Source organism: Ictalurus furcatus, chromosome 4 (genome assembly GCF_023375685.1).
Source record: "Ictalurus furcatus strain D&B chromosome 4, Billie_1.0, whole genome shotgun sequence".
Lineage (NCBI taxonomy): Eukaryota > Metazoa > Chordata > Actinopteri > Siluriformes > Ictaluridae > Ictalurus > Ictalurus furcatus.
In genome coordinates, this window is record NC_071258.1 from 24,878,813 (window position 1) to 24,895,895 (window position 17,083).

The 17,083-nt window shown below is 38.1% G+C and overlaps 1 protein-coding gene across 1 annotated transcript; it reads right to left on the reverse strand.

Moving 5' to 3' along the window:
* Nucleotides 1-3,560: 3,560 nt before the first annotated feature.
* LOC128606896 (uncharacterized) lies at nt 3,561-13,983 on the reverse strand. The gene is made up of 3 exons (XM_053623441.1): nt 13,812-13,983; nt 8,643-8,706; nt 3,561-4,033 (listed from the first exon to the last, which is right to left on the reverse strand). Exons 1-3 carry the CDS (start codon nt 13,815-13,817, stop codon nt 3,600-3,602), a joined length of 504 nt encoding a protein of 167 aa, XP_053479416.1. The 5' UTR covers nt 13,818-13,983; the 3' UTR covers nt 3,561-3,599.
* Nucleotides 13,984-17,083: the final 3,100 nt, after the last annotated feature.

A 17,083-nucleotide genomic window follows, 5' to 3' on the forward strand; every position in this document is an offset into this window, starting at 1 on the left:
TGCAGTTTATTGCCCTGGCGATATCTCCAGTACTCATGCCTCCCTTAAGCAGGCCTATAATATTATTGAGTGCTATCACCATACCAAATGTTTGTACCCTGTTCAACTGCTCATTTTGTTTCATGTTCATTGATATTGATTCTTGTTTCTCGTTCTCGATTCTTGCCTTGCCCAATTTATGCCTGGGGAGGTTTTTTTTTTTGTTTTTTTTTTTTTCAGATGACCAGTATGTAAATATAATAAAAATATAAACATATAAATATAAACACCTATATAATATATAATAACAATACGCTTATTTCATGCCTCCTCCAAACAATATGCTTTCTTGAGTATCCAGACAGGAACATGAAAGGTCATTGAACAACATTCATGAATTATGTGTCACAAAATAAACATCATTCATTCATCCTTATCTTCCATATCATGACCCTCTGCCCTCTCACTCCTAGCTAATTTACTAAGTACTCCAAAGTAATTTAACAGTTTTTTTTTCATCCAACCTGACTGTCTCTCTCCCCTTCAAACTGTTCTCTCTCTTTCTTGCCTTTTTTTTTGACTATCAACAAAAATAAGAGTGACAGTGTCATATCACAGCCAACCAGTAACTCAGTTTCCCAGGAGACACCGCTAATTACAAACATGGCCGCTGAGGACTACACTTCCCACACATGCACACGCTCGCCTTCTCCGGCATTCTAACTACAGACACCTGCACCCAATCTCACACACACTCACAACACCGCATATAAGAGACTTTGGGAACATTAAGACGTCGCGAATTAAACGCACGTTGACTTGTTCTTTGCCATTCTCCAAGCCTTATCACCGTGTTTTGCCAAAGTGACTTTGACCATTGTTTTTGCTCTCGACCTCGATTCTCTGCCTTTCCTAGTTTTATTTGTTTGCCTGATTGCCCGACCCCTGCGTCAACCACAGACTTTGCCTTACCCCTTTGGATTATTGACATTTATGTCTGCCTACCTGCACTTGCTTCCGTCTCCGCCTACAAAGCGTGACAGACAGCCTGTGTCAGTGCAATAAAAAAATTTAAGTGGTACAGTTAAAGCCAATAGTGGCTTGAGAATCTGCATAAATTATAGGTAAAACACCTCACAAACACTACATATCTCTCTGTGTTAGTATTGGCCAAGTTTCTATTTGTAATAAACATGTAGGCTAACATAACTGTGGATGTAATATTTAGCAAGCTATGATAGTGAAAATAAATTAACAAGGGCATTCAAATAGGTTACGCCTGGATCATTTCAGGTACATGCACACATCTTTATCCATATCAAAGTTTATACTATCGCATCTGTTAAAGTAACCGTTTCTGTTAATATTTTCAGCTCCATTAAGACTCCATTAACATTTTAAAAGAATCTGTTAACTTACCTCAGGTGATCTGATCAGTCCTGTGAGGACATGTGCTGACAGAGAACTGTTCCCAATGGCTACAGCCTGTAGGTATTATGGCAAATCATGAAAATCAACATTGCACAACCACATGCAGAACAAACCCACTACTCTTATGTGTGGAACTTGCATTTATGTGCGGAACTTGATTTCATCGGTTTTCAAGTGGATAAAAGATATAAATACTTTTAATTCCCTGAAAAACTGTAGCCGATTTTAACTGGAACGCTGTCTCCCCCTGAAGTTCACTCACCGGACTCTGGACTCCATTCACCCAAAATTGATGGCTTGTGTCAGTTCTATGCTGAGAATAATTCAGCACCCTGTTGTAACTTCTTTTCATTGATGAACAGAGTAGAAGTTAGCTTAAAATTTTGGTTGCAGAAACTTACTGCACTTCCTCCATGAAAAGAATAATTCCAAGACTGCTTCAAACATGAGTGGAGAAAAAGCTAATTTTAACATTTCTATTTAAGTATAACAGATTCTCTGTAACATGTCCCATCACAGATGCAATTTCAGTATATTCAATGCATGGAGTGTAATTTGTGATTGTTCACATTTCAATTGCACCTGGAATGATTATTCACACACAGAGAAGATATTGATTTGTATAATTCAACAAAATAAAGAGATATAATAGTGTAGTGCAACTGAAGACAGCAAGTTTGGAGTGCTTCTTTTGTCCTCTATGGCTTAACAAGTAAAACTGTATCTTCTCTGAAATGTATGGCACACGAGAGGCTTGACATTTAGAAGTGCCATTGGACAATCCTTGTCAACAGGGAGAGAACTATATTAGCTGTGGAGTGTGACAGGAAAAGGGTTTCAAGCTGATAATTTAATGTCACCACACATATGGGGTTTCCACCTGTTTTCATTCTTTCTTTTTTCTTTCTTTCTTTCTTTCTTTCTTTATTTATTTTAAATGGGGACACCCATTGGTTCAAAAGGAAGTTTTCTTCTTGGCTGAAGTGTAAAAATAGGTGTGTGGATAAAGAAGAGGTACAATAAATGCTTCTAGTATTTAAAATATATGATGGCTTTGTAGGATGGTTTCTATTATGTTATTGATTATGCCAACTTGTTTACTGTACTTACATCTCTTCACAAATTAGCTCTACCCTCTGACAACATAATGTAATGAAATGCAGTTATTTCTCTGTGTTCCCTGCTGTTTTAATGACCATGCCTCCTTGGTAATCACTTATCATTGAGCCCTAGTCAGGGGGCGTATATAAATGCATTACTAGGGTGAACAGGTGTTTCATAATTTTTAGCTGATCACATTTCCAGAATTCCACGCTATATGAGGGGTATGTGTTTGGTGTTTTTCATTTTTGGTTGTTGGTGTTGTAGACACTGCTGGTTTTCCACTTTGGATTTAGCCAGCAGGTACAATCAAGTTCCTGTCATTGAGGGGGATAAGCAGAAGACAGTGTTTTGCACCACATTTGGTTTATTCGAGTGGAATTGGATAATGTTTGGGCTCTGCAATGCCCCCAGTATGTTCCAGCAGCTAATGGAACACCTGTTTGTAGATCAGCAATGTCAATCACTCTTCTTTACTTGGATGATATTATTGTGTTCTCTTCTTCTGTTGAGCAGCATTTGTTGAGCAGAACAGTTGGAGGTTGTTTTGGGCTGACTAATCTTGGTCATTCTAATCTTTACCATCTTCTCCGTACAGTAGAGGCTTCACTCTCTATTCATTCGGTACCTAATTCCGTAGCTGCTATTTCTAGGCCTTGGAATTGAGCTCTGTGGTCACTATTTGTTAGATCATCATCGGGTTGACGATGCAAAAGTGGGGGTAGATTGTGGTTAAATGCAGTTATTTCTCTGTGTTTGCTGCTGTCTTAACCACCATGCTTCCTAGGTTACCACTTAAAATTCAGCACTAGTTGTTGGGGGGGGGGGTCGTATGTAAAGGCGTTTGTCAGCTGATTGCATTTCCGGAATTCCACACTGTATGAGGGGTATGTGTTTGGCATTTTGTATTTTTGGTTGTTGGTGTTGTAGACCGCTAAAAGTAATCTTCCTTGTGAAGCTGGTGTATGCTCGGATGTTCGCTCCGACATATGTTGATGGTTGTGTTGGAAAAAATTAATGATAGAAATAAAACACAAGGGAAACACCTATGAAAGGTAAGAGTTTAATGAGAAAAGGGGAGATACAGGTTAATAAAGAGGGCTGGTAGGAGAATAATCGATAGGAGAAGGTGATTGGGAATACTGGGATAAGGAGTGTAGAGAAGAGGCAGGAGAATATTTGGGACTGCTAGGTGAATACGGAGTAGGACTGAGAGAATCTGAAGTAGGGTTAAAGTCAGGGTCAGCCCCAGAGAAAGCCATGTCCTCATCAGGAGTAAGCTCAAAAGGATTCACAGAGGAAACAACAGAAGAAGTCTCTGTTTGAGTGGAAGCATCCATGCAAACCGTAGCAGGAACAATCCTGTAGTGTAGAGGTGGAGGGAAACCAGAAACACCAGGGTCAGCAGCAAGGGATTCAACCAACAGAGTCAGATCAGCAGAAAGGTGTGCTAATTGATAGCATGTGTTCAGGACTAGGCCAGCGTCATGGAAGGATGGTAGGAGAAAAGGATGCTGCCCAGCTGAAAAGGTAAACCATGAGAAGAATAGGGTTACATTCTTTCACTCATAAAAATGCCTTAGAAAGCAGAAGTTGTTTTTAAAAAGAAAAGGTGAACTTAAGGGTAACGGAAAATACCTAAAATTCAGACATAATAGGATCGGAAAATACCTAAAACTCACACTTAATGGTAACAGAATGTACCTAAAAATCAAAAGTATTGGAATCTGGGCAAGGCAGGAGGCTTACACAAGAAATGGCAAACTGTAGAAAAGGGAACCCTCAACTGAGGGGGTTTTAGATTTTTTGGGACGTCTCACTGTGTGGATCTCATGTTGGTGAACAATAAATTGGACCCTTGATTTTCTCACCTACGGTTCTTGTGTGTTTCTTCCTCCGCCTATTGGTCTAGCTGATGTAAGTATTGACCTTAATTGGTAGGTGCTAATTTTTGGTGATTTCAACACAACAGTTGATCACCTTTTTACTGCTGTTGCAGTTCTCCGCACTAAAGAATTGTGTGCCTTATTGCATGGTGCATCATTGGCTGACTGCTGCTGCCTGCATGGTATGTGTATTCTCTATTTAAATGCATATTTAGTGCATTGTGTGGGTTATTGGGTGTATGATTTGTAGTACTTTTTTGTCTAGTGATTTGGAAGGTGTTGGCTGCCAGATAGCTGATGCATGGTTTGGCATGTAAAACCCATTCATGTCTTGGTGGCCCTCGTAAAGTTATGTTCAATAGTCATTAATAGCAAATTTCTTTAATCCTTCCAACTCCACTTTCCCATAACAAGGAAGGAATGCAAGGACAGAGAAATTGACTCCAAACATATTTGATAAATTTGATGGTCTTGATCTTAGGACCACTTTGATTTTCAATAAGTTATTAATTTGTATGTGTTGTTCTTATCACCTTCTCATGTTTGGAATTTGTCAATCAAGTGTGCATGGAAAGCACTTGAAAGTGAGTTCATTGTGTACAAAAACAGTGGATGGCATTCATCTGTTCTAAGTGAAATATAAATGTGCCATCCTTTCCCAATTTGAAAAACAAAAACAATACAAAAAACAAAGAAACAAACAAACAAAAAAAACCCCAATAGGCAGCAACACACAAAAGCCAACATGCCACTGGGACATCAGTGCAGATTTTTCACATTCCACCTCCAGGTTTCCTCTGTGTTTGCAAACAGAAATAATAGGTCTGTAGATTTGGCTCTGGACTACATCCTGCAGTATGTGGACAGTCCTCATGGTCCTCACAGTCATATGCCTATATTATGTTATCATCCCTGACCTACTCTTGAACACACTCAAGGTAGATACAGTGGGGGAAATAAGTATTGAACGCATCAACATTTTTTTCAATAAATGTTTGCAATGAGGTTATTCACATGAACTTTTCACCAGACATCAGTATTAACTCGAGAAATCCGCAAATATGAAGAATTCAAAACATTAAGGTCCATAAATAAAGTTATGTGTAATAAAGTGGACTGACACAGGAAAAAAGTATTGAACACACTAAGAAAAATCAGTTCTCCAAGGCAAGGTAAGGCAAGAAACCATCTGAAATCCATAAGTAATTATACCTACTATCTGTGCAAATTAAAATCAGCTGGGTAAATAAATTGATGGTCTATAAAAAGTATTTTCATTATCAAGGTGTCTCACAAGAAATATCTCATAATGGGTAAAATGAAGAGCTTTCCCGAGACCTTCGCAACATTATTGTTGTGAAACATATTGATGTAATTGTATACAGACATATTTCAAGACTTATGAATCCTCTAGTAAGCACCATTGGGGCCATTATACACAAGTGGAAGCAATATCACTCCGTCATCAACTGGCCATGCACAGGAGCTCCTCACAAGATTTCTGACCAGGGAGTCAGAAAAATAGTCCGAAGAGTGGCCCAAGACCCAAGGACCACTTGCAAAGAGCTCCAGAAACACTTGGAGGCAGCAGGTACCACCATCACAGAGAAAACAATAGACAATGCACTTCACTGCTCACACTCACCCTGCAAGACTCCATTACTAAAGGGAAGGTATACCAAAGCTTGTTTAAAGTTTGCTACAACTCATTTGGACAAGCCGATGAAATTCTGGGAGAGTGTAGTCTGGTTAGATGAGAGCAAAATTTAACTTTTTGTCAGTCATATTACACACTATGTTTGGTGAAGAAATGTCACTGCACATCACCCTAAAAACACTACACCAACAGTGAAGTTTGGAGGTGGAAGCATCATGGTGTGGTTTTTCATCACATGGTACTGGCAGACTTCATATCACTGAAGGAACAATGAATGGAGCCCTTTACCGGGAGATTCTTCAGAAGAATCTGCTGCCATCCACCAGGATGATGAGATGTGGGTGGAGCTTCCAGCAGGACAACAATCCAAAGCATACAGAAAAGGAAACTCTCAATTGGTTTCAGAAAAAAAAAAAAAAAAAAATCAAGGTGTTAGAATGGTCTAGTCAGTCACCTGACTTCAATCAAACTGAACAAGATTTAAAGACTATGTTTAGAAGAATGTGCCAAAATCACACCTGAATCCTGTATGAAGAAATTACTCTGCCACAGTAAGCATCTTGAAGTCGTAATTACAAACACATGTCCAATGTTAATCTGTCCCTTTTAACCTGATTAAATTTGTTATGCTTAAAAAGCAAGTACCTTGACTAAACTTTGATATAGCAATCTAGCATACCAGTCACTGTGTCATGGAAAGGGAGTGCAGATGGATGCAAATGCAGTTAAGGTAGGCAGACAAATCCAAATCGATGAGCCATAACAAAAATCCAAAAAAAAAAAAAAATTGCCTTCTATGCTATGGTCCAGGATAGTGTTTGTTTCTCAACCAACTCATGGCATTCTAGTGTCACGTAATGAGGGTTAGTACAGAAGCACGTAAAGCTATGGCAGTATAATAAAGTAACAAGTCCAAGGGATCAGATAGAAATCAATAAACAAAGTCAGGCAGGGGTCAGGCGATCAGGCAAACAGTCTAAACAACATAAGGCAAAAAGATGAGGTCAAAATCAAGAATAAAGTCAATACCAGAACACACAAACAAGGTATCAAGGCCTGGTAACAGCAGACACAATACATAACTGTGCATATACTTCACCATGGCTGTGTGTGTGATATTCTCTTAAGTAGTGTGGTGTCATTGATATTGTAATTGGGAACAGGTGTGTCTGATTAGTTCTCAAGAGAAGGTCACATGACAGTGTGTAGCTTTGGGAGTTGTAGTCGTCGGTTATGTTTGTAGTTCGTGGTGAATTCTGGGAAATGGAGTCGCTGGTTTGCCATGACATGATATCTAGGGGGTTGAATTATGGCTTTGTTGCAACATCCTAGTCAGATGACCCCTCTGACAAAGACCATTAGGGTTACTCAATGTTCATCCACAACCCAGACAAGCTGGTACCAATCTTGACAGAGTCTTTGACTTATGGCTTTGAGGATGTAGGTTTGGGTCCCCTAAGTGGAATTTTTTAAAAAAAAATCTCTTACTGTTACCACCTTTGTTGCCTGGTTCACCCTGAGATCCTACACATACCACGTAAAGAAGATGCTATAGATAGATTGCATGTAAACATTTTTTTCTGTGAGACTGTGTTGGTATCCTGGCAAAATTTAATCTGTAAAGATTATACCCAAAAACAGATTATGCAACATCTCATCCTTCCTTCTGAGTTTTCCTTGCCACTATCTCCCGTGTCTTGCTCATTAGGAATCTAAATATAAATCTACATCTGGAATTCTTTAAACTGTTTTTGAAAAATGTCTATTGTTAAAAAAGCTGTTTCATTTTAATTGTGAAAGTAATTATAGTATACAACATCAGAAAAATAGAACGTAACATGTACTGATGCACATATCGAACAATGTCCCATGTACACTCTCTCTTGAAAAAACATGTTTTTATGTTTTTTTGTCATCATCCCTTGATTCATAATGACTCTTGCATCTATGTCTGTTTACTGTGCAAGTGTGATAAAAACAGACATCCACTTTTAGAGGTCTGTACCACTATAAGCAGTAATTAAAGGTGAGAAATAGACCACCTCTACATTTTCCTCTGGACCTTTTCATCACCACAACACACACTTCCACTCCTGTTTATCATTTCCCTGAGGCCTTCATTTGTTGATTTCTATTTCAGTCTTAATGGTCAACAAAATGCCTCTTGTCACTCATATGTACTGCACGAATAAGCATAGTGCTGAGTTGTTTATCAGTAGCAATCAGCGGGAGCTGAGGCTGAATTTCTTTTCTTTTTTTATACATAACTTTCTGCATTTGGACAATTTTATTATTCAAGGATTGTGGTTTCTTATTTGTTGTATCTAGGTTTCATCGTAATGATTGATTAGTCTAGTTTTAGTGAAGGATGCGGAGCAAAAATTAACATTACATAAGTTTGTCTGAATGTTCATACAAATAAAAATGTTGCAGAAATTGCAACAGTTCAGAACTTTCAGAACACCCCAATAACATGAAAGATTATCTTTACTCTTAATACTGAATTGTTAGATTTTTTTGTTTTCTGACACTATACTACTATACTACAGTTATTTTTTTCTCTGTTAAAAATTCTACCTCCCACATACCGCATAATGCAAAAGCAGATGAAATGACAGTACGTGACTTCATTTGTGGGCCTTCAAGTTTGATCTGTCAGCAACAGATGCATAAAATGATGATCATTACAAACTCCAGAAAAATGGAGAATTCCTGACCTAAGACAATCACAAAAAGTATTTAATGTCATTACAACAAACATGAAAATTGATCAAATCATTGCACAATATAATATCATACACTGAAGGTCTCTAAAGCATTTGGGCCGATGACCTTTACATAGCTGCCTACATGGTTAATGGTAATAAGAAGGAAAAGGCAGAGAAAGAGGAGAGGAAAAATAAAAAGTATTTATTAGAAAAATTAATCATTTTAATAATTTGCCTACTTTTGGACTTCATGCTGTGATTGTGAGGCTAATTTGCTTTTCATGGCTGTGCACAGTGGATAGCAGCACCAATACGCTGGTATTATATACAGTGAGGGAAAGAAGTATTTGATCCCCTGCTGATTTTGTACGTTTGCCCACTGACAAAGAAATGATCAGTCTATAATTTTAATGGTAGTTGTATTTGAACAGTGAGAGACAGAATAACAACAAAAAAATCCAGAAAAACGCATGTCAAAAATTTTATAAATTAATTTGCATTTTAATGAGGGAAAAAAGTATTTGACCCCCTCTCAATCAGAAAGATTTCTGGCTCCCAGGTGTCTTTTATACAGGTAACGAGCTGAGATTAGGAGCACACTCTTAAAGGGAGTGCTCCTAATATCAGTTTGTTACCTGTATAAAAGACACCTGTCCACAGAAGCAATCAATCAGTCATATTCCAAACTCTCCACCATGGCCAAGACCAAAGAGCTCTCCAAGGATGTCAGGGACAAGACTGTAGACCTACACAAGTCTGGAATGGGCTACAAGACCATTGCCAAGCAGCTTGGTGAGAAGGTGACAACAGTTGGTGCGATTATTCGCAAATGGAAGAAGCACAAAAGAACTGTCAATCTCCCTCGGCCTGGGGCTCCATGCAAGATCTCACCTCGTGGAGTTGCAACGATCATGAGAACAGTGAGGAATCAGCCCAGAACTACACGGGAGGATCTTGTCAATGATCTCAAGGCAGCTGGGACCATAGTCACCAAGAAAACAATTGGTAACACACTACGCCGTGAAGGACTGAAATCCTGCAGCACGCGCAAGGTCCGCTGCTCAAGAAAACACATATACATGTCCGTCTGAAGTTTGCCAATGAACATCTGAATGATTCTGAGGACAACTGGGTGAAAGCGTTGAGGTCAGATGAGACCAAAATGGAGCTCTTTGGCATCAACTCAACTCGCCGTGTTTGGAGGAGGAGGAATGCTGCCTATGACCCCAAGAACACCGTCCCCACCGTCAAACATGGAGGTGGAAACATTATGCTTTGGGGTTTTTTTTCTGCTAAGGGGACAGGACAACTTCACCGCATCAAAGGGACGATGGACGGGGCCATGTACCGTCAAATCTTGGGTGAAAACCTCCTTCCCTCAGCCAGGGCATTGAAAATGGGTCGTGGATGGGTATTCCAGCATGACAATGACCCAAAACACACGGCCAAGGCAACAAAGGAGTGGCTCAAGAAGAAGCACATTAAGGTCCTGGAGTGACCTAGGCAGTCTCCAGACCTTAATCCCATAGAAAATCTGTGGAGAAAGCTGAAGGTTCGAGTTGCCAAATGTCAGCCTCGAAACCTTAATGATTTGGAGAAGATCTGCAAAGAGGAGTGGGACAAAATCCCTCCTGAGATGTGTGCAAACCTGGTGGCCAACTACAAGAAACGTCTGACCTCTGTGATTGCCAACAAGGGTTTTTAAACCAAGTACTAAGTCATGTTTTGCAGAGGGGTCAAATACTTATTTCCCTCATTAAAATGCAAATCAATTTATAACATTTTTGATGTGCGTTTTTCTGGATTTTCTTGTTGTTATTCTGTCTCTCACTGTTCAAATAAATCAACCATTAAAATTATAGACTGATCATTTCTTTGTCAGTGGGCAAACGTACAAAATCAGCAGGGGATCAAATACTTTTTTCCCTCACTGTAGGAGGTGTATACTTAAAGAGGACCTAATTGAGAACAACAGCTAGGTTGTGGGACTACAATGGATGTAAAAAGTCTACACAACCCTGTTAAAATGGTAGGATTTTGTGAAGTAAAATAATGACACTAAGATCATATCAGATCTTTTCTCACCTTTAATGTGCAATTGCAAAGTAAGTGAGTGCAAAACAGTCAGAAACTTGTATATGGGAAAAAAGAGAAAAAATCTTACGATAATCAAAGTAACAGAAACTTATTTGTTAACTTGTTATTGTTCTAACAATAACCTAGTTGCATAAGGATCCACACCCCTAAACGAATACTTTGTTGACACTTCGTTTGATTTTATTTCATCACTCTGTCTGAGTCTATCAGCGTAGCACAACTTGGCAATATTTTCCCACTCTTTCCTGCAAAAACATTCTAGATCCCATCACATTGTAAGTGCATCTCCTGTGCACAGCTGATTGAGGTCACCCCACATATTTGTTGGATTCAGGTCTGGGCTCTGGCTAGGCCATTCAAAAACATTGATCTACTTTTGGTTAAGCCATTCCTTTGTTGATTTGAATGCATGCTTTTGGTCATTGTCATGCTGAAAGGTGAAATTCCTTTTCATCTTCAGCTCACTAGAAACCGACTGGTATTTGTAGCTATTCATGATTCCCTCCACCTTGATAAAAGCCCCAGTTCTGGCTAAAGAAAAGCAGCCCTAAACCATGATGCTGCAACCACCATGCTGCACTGTGGGTATGGTGATATTTCGGTGATCTGCGTTTTTTTTTGTTGTTGTTGTTGCACAAAACATGCCTTCTGGAATTATGGAATAATAATCACTTTTAGAATTGGTGAAACATTTTGCCACATGGGTTGGTGTGATGTAGTTGGGCTTGGATATTTCTTTTTTGTGAGAAAGGGCTTCCATCTAGCCACCCTACCCCATAGCCCAGACATTTGAACAATACAAGTGATTGTTTTCACATGCTGAGAGTAATCAGTACTTATCAGATATTCCTGCAACTCCTTTAATGTTGCCATTGGTCTCTTGGCAGCCTCCCTGGTAAGTTTTTGTCTTGTCCTTTTGTAAATTTTGGTAATTTCACTGTGGTGCTCCATTTTCTACACTTGTTCATGATAGCCTTCACATTGTTCCATGGTACATATGTTTTAGAATTTATTTTTGAACCCTTTCCTGATTGATTCCTTTCAACAGTGAGACCCTGTCAACTTTGCACCTTTGCAGACGATGGCTTCAGCAGTCATAGAACAATAAAAATCCTACAGAAACAGTTGGTCTTTATTTGGGGTTAATAGGAATAATTTAATTGATTATAGCTGTATGAGCATTACCATTGAGCATGAGATTGGATGTGATTGGTTCATTCTGAACAAAGCCACATCCCCAGTTATAAAAGGGTGTGCATACTTATGCAACCAGGTTATTGTAACATTTTATTTTTTCCTTCTTTTCCCTAAAATGTTTCTGATTATTTTTGACTTAATTTTTGTACATTGTAATTTCACATTGAGGGTGAGAATAGTTCAGACATGATTTATCTTTATTTATTTACTTATTTTCATCACAAAAACTTACCCTTTTATCAGTGTCGTGTAATGGGGTTTGAGACAGATGCAATTGCAGTTAACAGCTTTATTAAGAAGCAGGCAGACAAATCCAAAACGTGTAGCAGAAACGTAGTCAAAAACAAGCAAAAGGCCGGGTGAACGGCAAACAGGATGAACTAGGCAAAACAAGAATCAACAAATGTATCAACTAAACAGGATCAAAAACCATGAATTAATGAACAAGGATAAATGGCCTGGTACAATACTGACACATAATACTTCACCTCGAACAAAGATACATGAGGGGTATAAATACTAAACGAAATCACTGGTAGAAACGAGAACAGCTGACACATTTAGGAAATAACCAATAACACAACAGGGGTGGAGACAGGACAGAAACCAAAACAAACACACGTTTTAAAAGTAGACAAAGTCACTTACAAAGTGTAAGCATGCGCTGTCGCGCTACGGGCTGTTGAGCATGCTGCTCACTTCGGCGCTCAGCGAGGACAAATCCGTGACAATCAGGGCCATACAGACTTTTATATCCACTGTAAAATGACTCATATGGTATTCCCAGAGTTACTGCTGCTGTTGTACACAATATGTTGTATATTACAAGTAGCTCAAAGTGTGGAAGACAAGTTATTCTGAATTGGCCATTAAATGAGTGGCTATACTGGACCTTTCTCTCATTATTTTCTTAGAATGGGGTGTCCTAATGTAATTGGGAGAAAGAAAGAAAGAAAGAAAGAAAGAAGTGTTGAGCTCATTTCTATGAATGACACTCACTGCCTTCACGGCTGTAAAATATTTAGCAAGATACATTCTGTTCAACTGACTTTTTTTGGAGAAAAATATTTGTTTACTCTAAAAAACACATTTCCGAATCAGGAAAATCTTTCCACAGTCCCTGTAGTTTCCTTTTATTTGAAGGGTTTACATATTTTTATGTCTGCAACATGGGTGTTGTGCCTGTCTGGTGTTCAGGTTTTCCTTTCACTCTCTATTCAAATGTTTATTACTTGCTATTAATATTTTTTTATATATTTGTGTCATAATGTTGTACAATTACTATATATCATTATGCTACATCAATAAAATATACTTCTCACAAATAATTTCCAGTTCATACCTTACTTAAAATATACTCCAAGGATGACTGGTGTAACCCTTATTACGAGGTAGTAAGAATGTACATAGGTGTAGTAGTCTAAAGTAGTCTTAGAGATTATCAGTAATGTGAATTTGGACCAGAATCAGAAGATGCTAAATTGTTGAGAGCCTGAGAATTGAAGGTCAATAAAAAGAATACCACACCAGAATGACAGTTTGCATAAAGTGTATTAAATACACAGGGCTGGTACATACATATAAAAAATAACAGTTATGAAAAATAACAAACTAAAATAATAAAGTGCGCACGTAAATAAATCCCCTTTTAAATTCCCTTGAGCTCAGTTCGTCCTCAGTTTCACTTGCCTTTGTTGACAAGAGTTCAGTTACCAACGTTGGGCCCTTTTTAGTTTATGTTAGTGTTTGTCCTACCACCATGAAGATGAAGAAGATGATCCTGGCAATCCGTCTAAAGTCAGAGTCACAAACACGGTTGGCTCGCCACCCAGCCACCCGGACTGGGAATCTATGAATCTCTGGAAGAACACCTGGAACATGGGGATCTGTATCATTCCGTGGAAAGGATCTCTGCACGATGTTTCCAACTCTTTACCAAAACCTGACCTATAAATAAGGCCAGATCATTTCTCTCAATTACCATTCAGTGAATAAATGGACTGCTACAAGCTACTATAATATAAAATGAGATAATACTTCAGTACACCTATAATGCAAATGTCAAAAACTCTCTCTCGTTGTACAACAGCTCTTATGTTTCTTCTCAGGTATCAAAACTATATGAATTTCTAACTCAAGTTGTATGAAACCTTAGTAACGTTAGCATTATGAAGAATAAAACTGCATGAATTGCATGTAAACATCGATCAACCTGTATTACTTTAAATTAGAGGCATTAAGGTGTTAGCGTGCTTATTTATCCCCCTCTGCACCGGTAACAGTGGAAAGAATGCACTAAAATTTGTACCTCTTTAACCTCCAGTAAACACAATTAAATCCACAACTTTTAACATCATTATTTAACAAACTAACCATTTAGCAACAGTAGGGAAAAGTAACATTTCTTTTTATAACCCACAAACAAAATCATTAGTTGCTTTCAAAGGCATTAAACAGTAGTCAGCTAGCCTATTGTGGCTAATTACCATATTAGCATTTGAATACAGCAGGCTCACATTAGCTTTCCACCATTATCACCTTTGCATTGCTTACCCGTTAGCGCCAATTAGCATAAATGCTAGCGAACTCATAGTAAACTCAGCAGGCTAGGTTAAATACCAATGGGCATCAAAAGCCTGAGGCCTGTTAGCATGGATGCTAGCAAACTCAGAGGCCTAGCGCCAGGTAAACAACTCACCATTTTAGCAGAATTCACTGCCTTTAGCTCTGTGACAACAGTAGATTCAGGCACAGCTCTCTTTTACTCTCTATGTTACAACAAGGTATAGTCAGTATAAGCAATAATGAGTACAGAACTTGTTTAATTCACTCCATGTCGTTTTTCGTCTTACCAAGTGGATAACGCAGCCTCCTATGCTCAGGTGCAAGCGCCAAAAGAACGTGCAGGGACACTAACCTAGAGGTGTAACAGAGCCTAGGTGGCAGCTGAATGGTCAGCTCACTGCCTCATAGAGTTCACCCATTTGCTCACTTACAAATCCATCAATGATAACAAGAAAATCAAAGTTAACCCTTTTGTGACTTGGTTAGACAGCTATATAGTGTTTCTCATTATTAAGCCTGGGCTACACTGGCTTAAAGAGGTGTGAATCTAAATTTTTTACATTGATCTAAGGAACTACTGAAGCTGTTTCAGTTAGATCTTATTTGGACACATTGAACACTTTTGTAGTACATAATTGCTGTGTTTGTATGTATTTGTCTAGTTAAACTGGCTCTGTGTTAGCATGACACACTACTGCCTACAATAATGGCATAAATAGCACAAATTAGGTTGTCTGTGTGGGACTGTTTTTTTTGTTGTTGTTTTTAGTTTGAAAGAGTTTGCTTTAATTCACTCAGCTATTTGATTTTAGTGTTGGGGTCTATTTTTGCTTATTCCTTTTCTACTTCTGTGTGTTTATTTCATCATAATACTTTTCCTCTTATTCTAGTGGTATTTTTTCCATTTCTTCTATTTTATTCTCCACCTATCGGCATCTATTTCCTTTTTGTCTCCCTTTGGCTCTTTCTTTATATCTGTATTTTTCTCCTTGTGTCTCTCTCTGTTTCTCTCTCTCTCTCTCTCTCTCTCTCTCTCTCTCTCTATATATATATATATATATATATATATCCACTGCTGTTTTTTTATATTATTATTTTATCTTTTCTCTTTCATTTCAAGATTTCTTTCCTTTCTATGCACATAATGCAGGTCATGTGTCCTTCTGTAAAATGAACATAGCACTTGTCCACCAAAGCAGCACTGAGACATTATTAAATAAAAACTGACTTGTGCAAAATTTTGAAATTTTTTGAAAACTGAAATTTTGCAAAACATTCCAAAACTGTAATAATTTATCCATTTTTGAACCAGTGTTATCTACAAGTTTTTATGTTGTACACTGTCCAAATGTTTTCATTGTATAAGCATTAATTACTGATACATTACATTATTCTGATAACATATTGCTCTATGGATCCTTAATTAATGATTATGTACTTACTTAAAAAAGCAGTCAAGAGTTTCCTTATCTGTTCTCAATTAATAACAGCAATACTAATGAAAGTATAATAATTTAGTAAATAATCTTAAACAATTGTGCTAATTAAATTGGGCTTCTCATCACTACTAGCCTTAATGACTATTAATATATCAGTAAACTGAATGTAGCCTGGACTGCAGAACATAACTTTTGCCAGTGAGCTCGAAAGCTAACACATATAATTGTAGGGAAAATTAGCTGTTTGCATTAAGTTGTTGCATTCTCCACCATTAAATGTAAGGAAAATTAGCTGATTCTATTGAGCTACCTGTATTCTCCCCCAAATATGTAGGGGAGACTAGCAGATTAGCTGAGAATGGGATATTTGACAAATTTCTGATCAACTATTCATTCAGTGATAAGTTAATTATGCATTAGATATTACCTCCGTGGCTACCAGCAATAATATCCTAGATATAGTGAATCATTATGTAGCAAGACCAGCAATTCAAGGCAGTATTCATTTGTAAAACATATAAGACAATTAAGTTTAAGAACAGATGATATTTTATTAAACTATGCTACGAGACAGAAACTAATCTAACACATAAACACACACACACACACACACACACACACACACACACACACACACACACACACACACATAAACAGGGGTGAAAATGACTTTTAACAGAGTGAATGAAGTCCTGAGTTTATAGCACAGTATTTCACAGACCATGACCTGAACAGACCATCAACTTATTAAACTACTTTCACTTCTATAGAAGTGCTTTAAACTTAGCATTATATGCACCAGTCTTAGCTAGATTCTGGGTTATTGCTCTTGCCTGTTGAGGGGATTTCCTTGTTACATCATGTTGTTGAGAGGATTCCCACGATGGTTATACATCAGTGGTCTTTTCAGCGTTTGAGTGGCATCTCAATGATGACCGGCGTCTAATATGAGGGATATTTGGAGAGCTGGCATCTCCGAGCAGATGTGGTCTGGTCTGATCTCCCCGGAGTCGATTGGGGAGA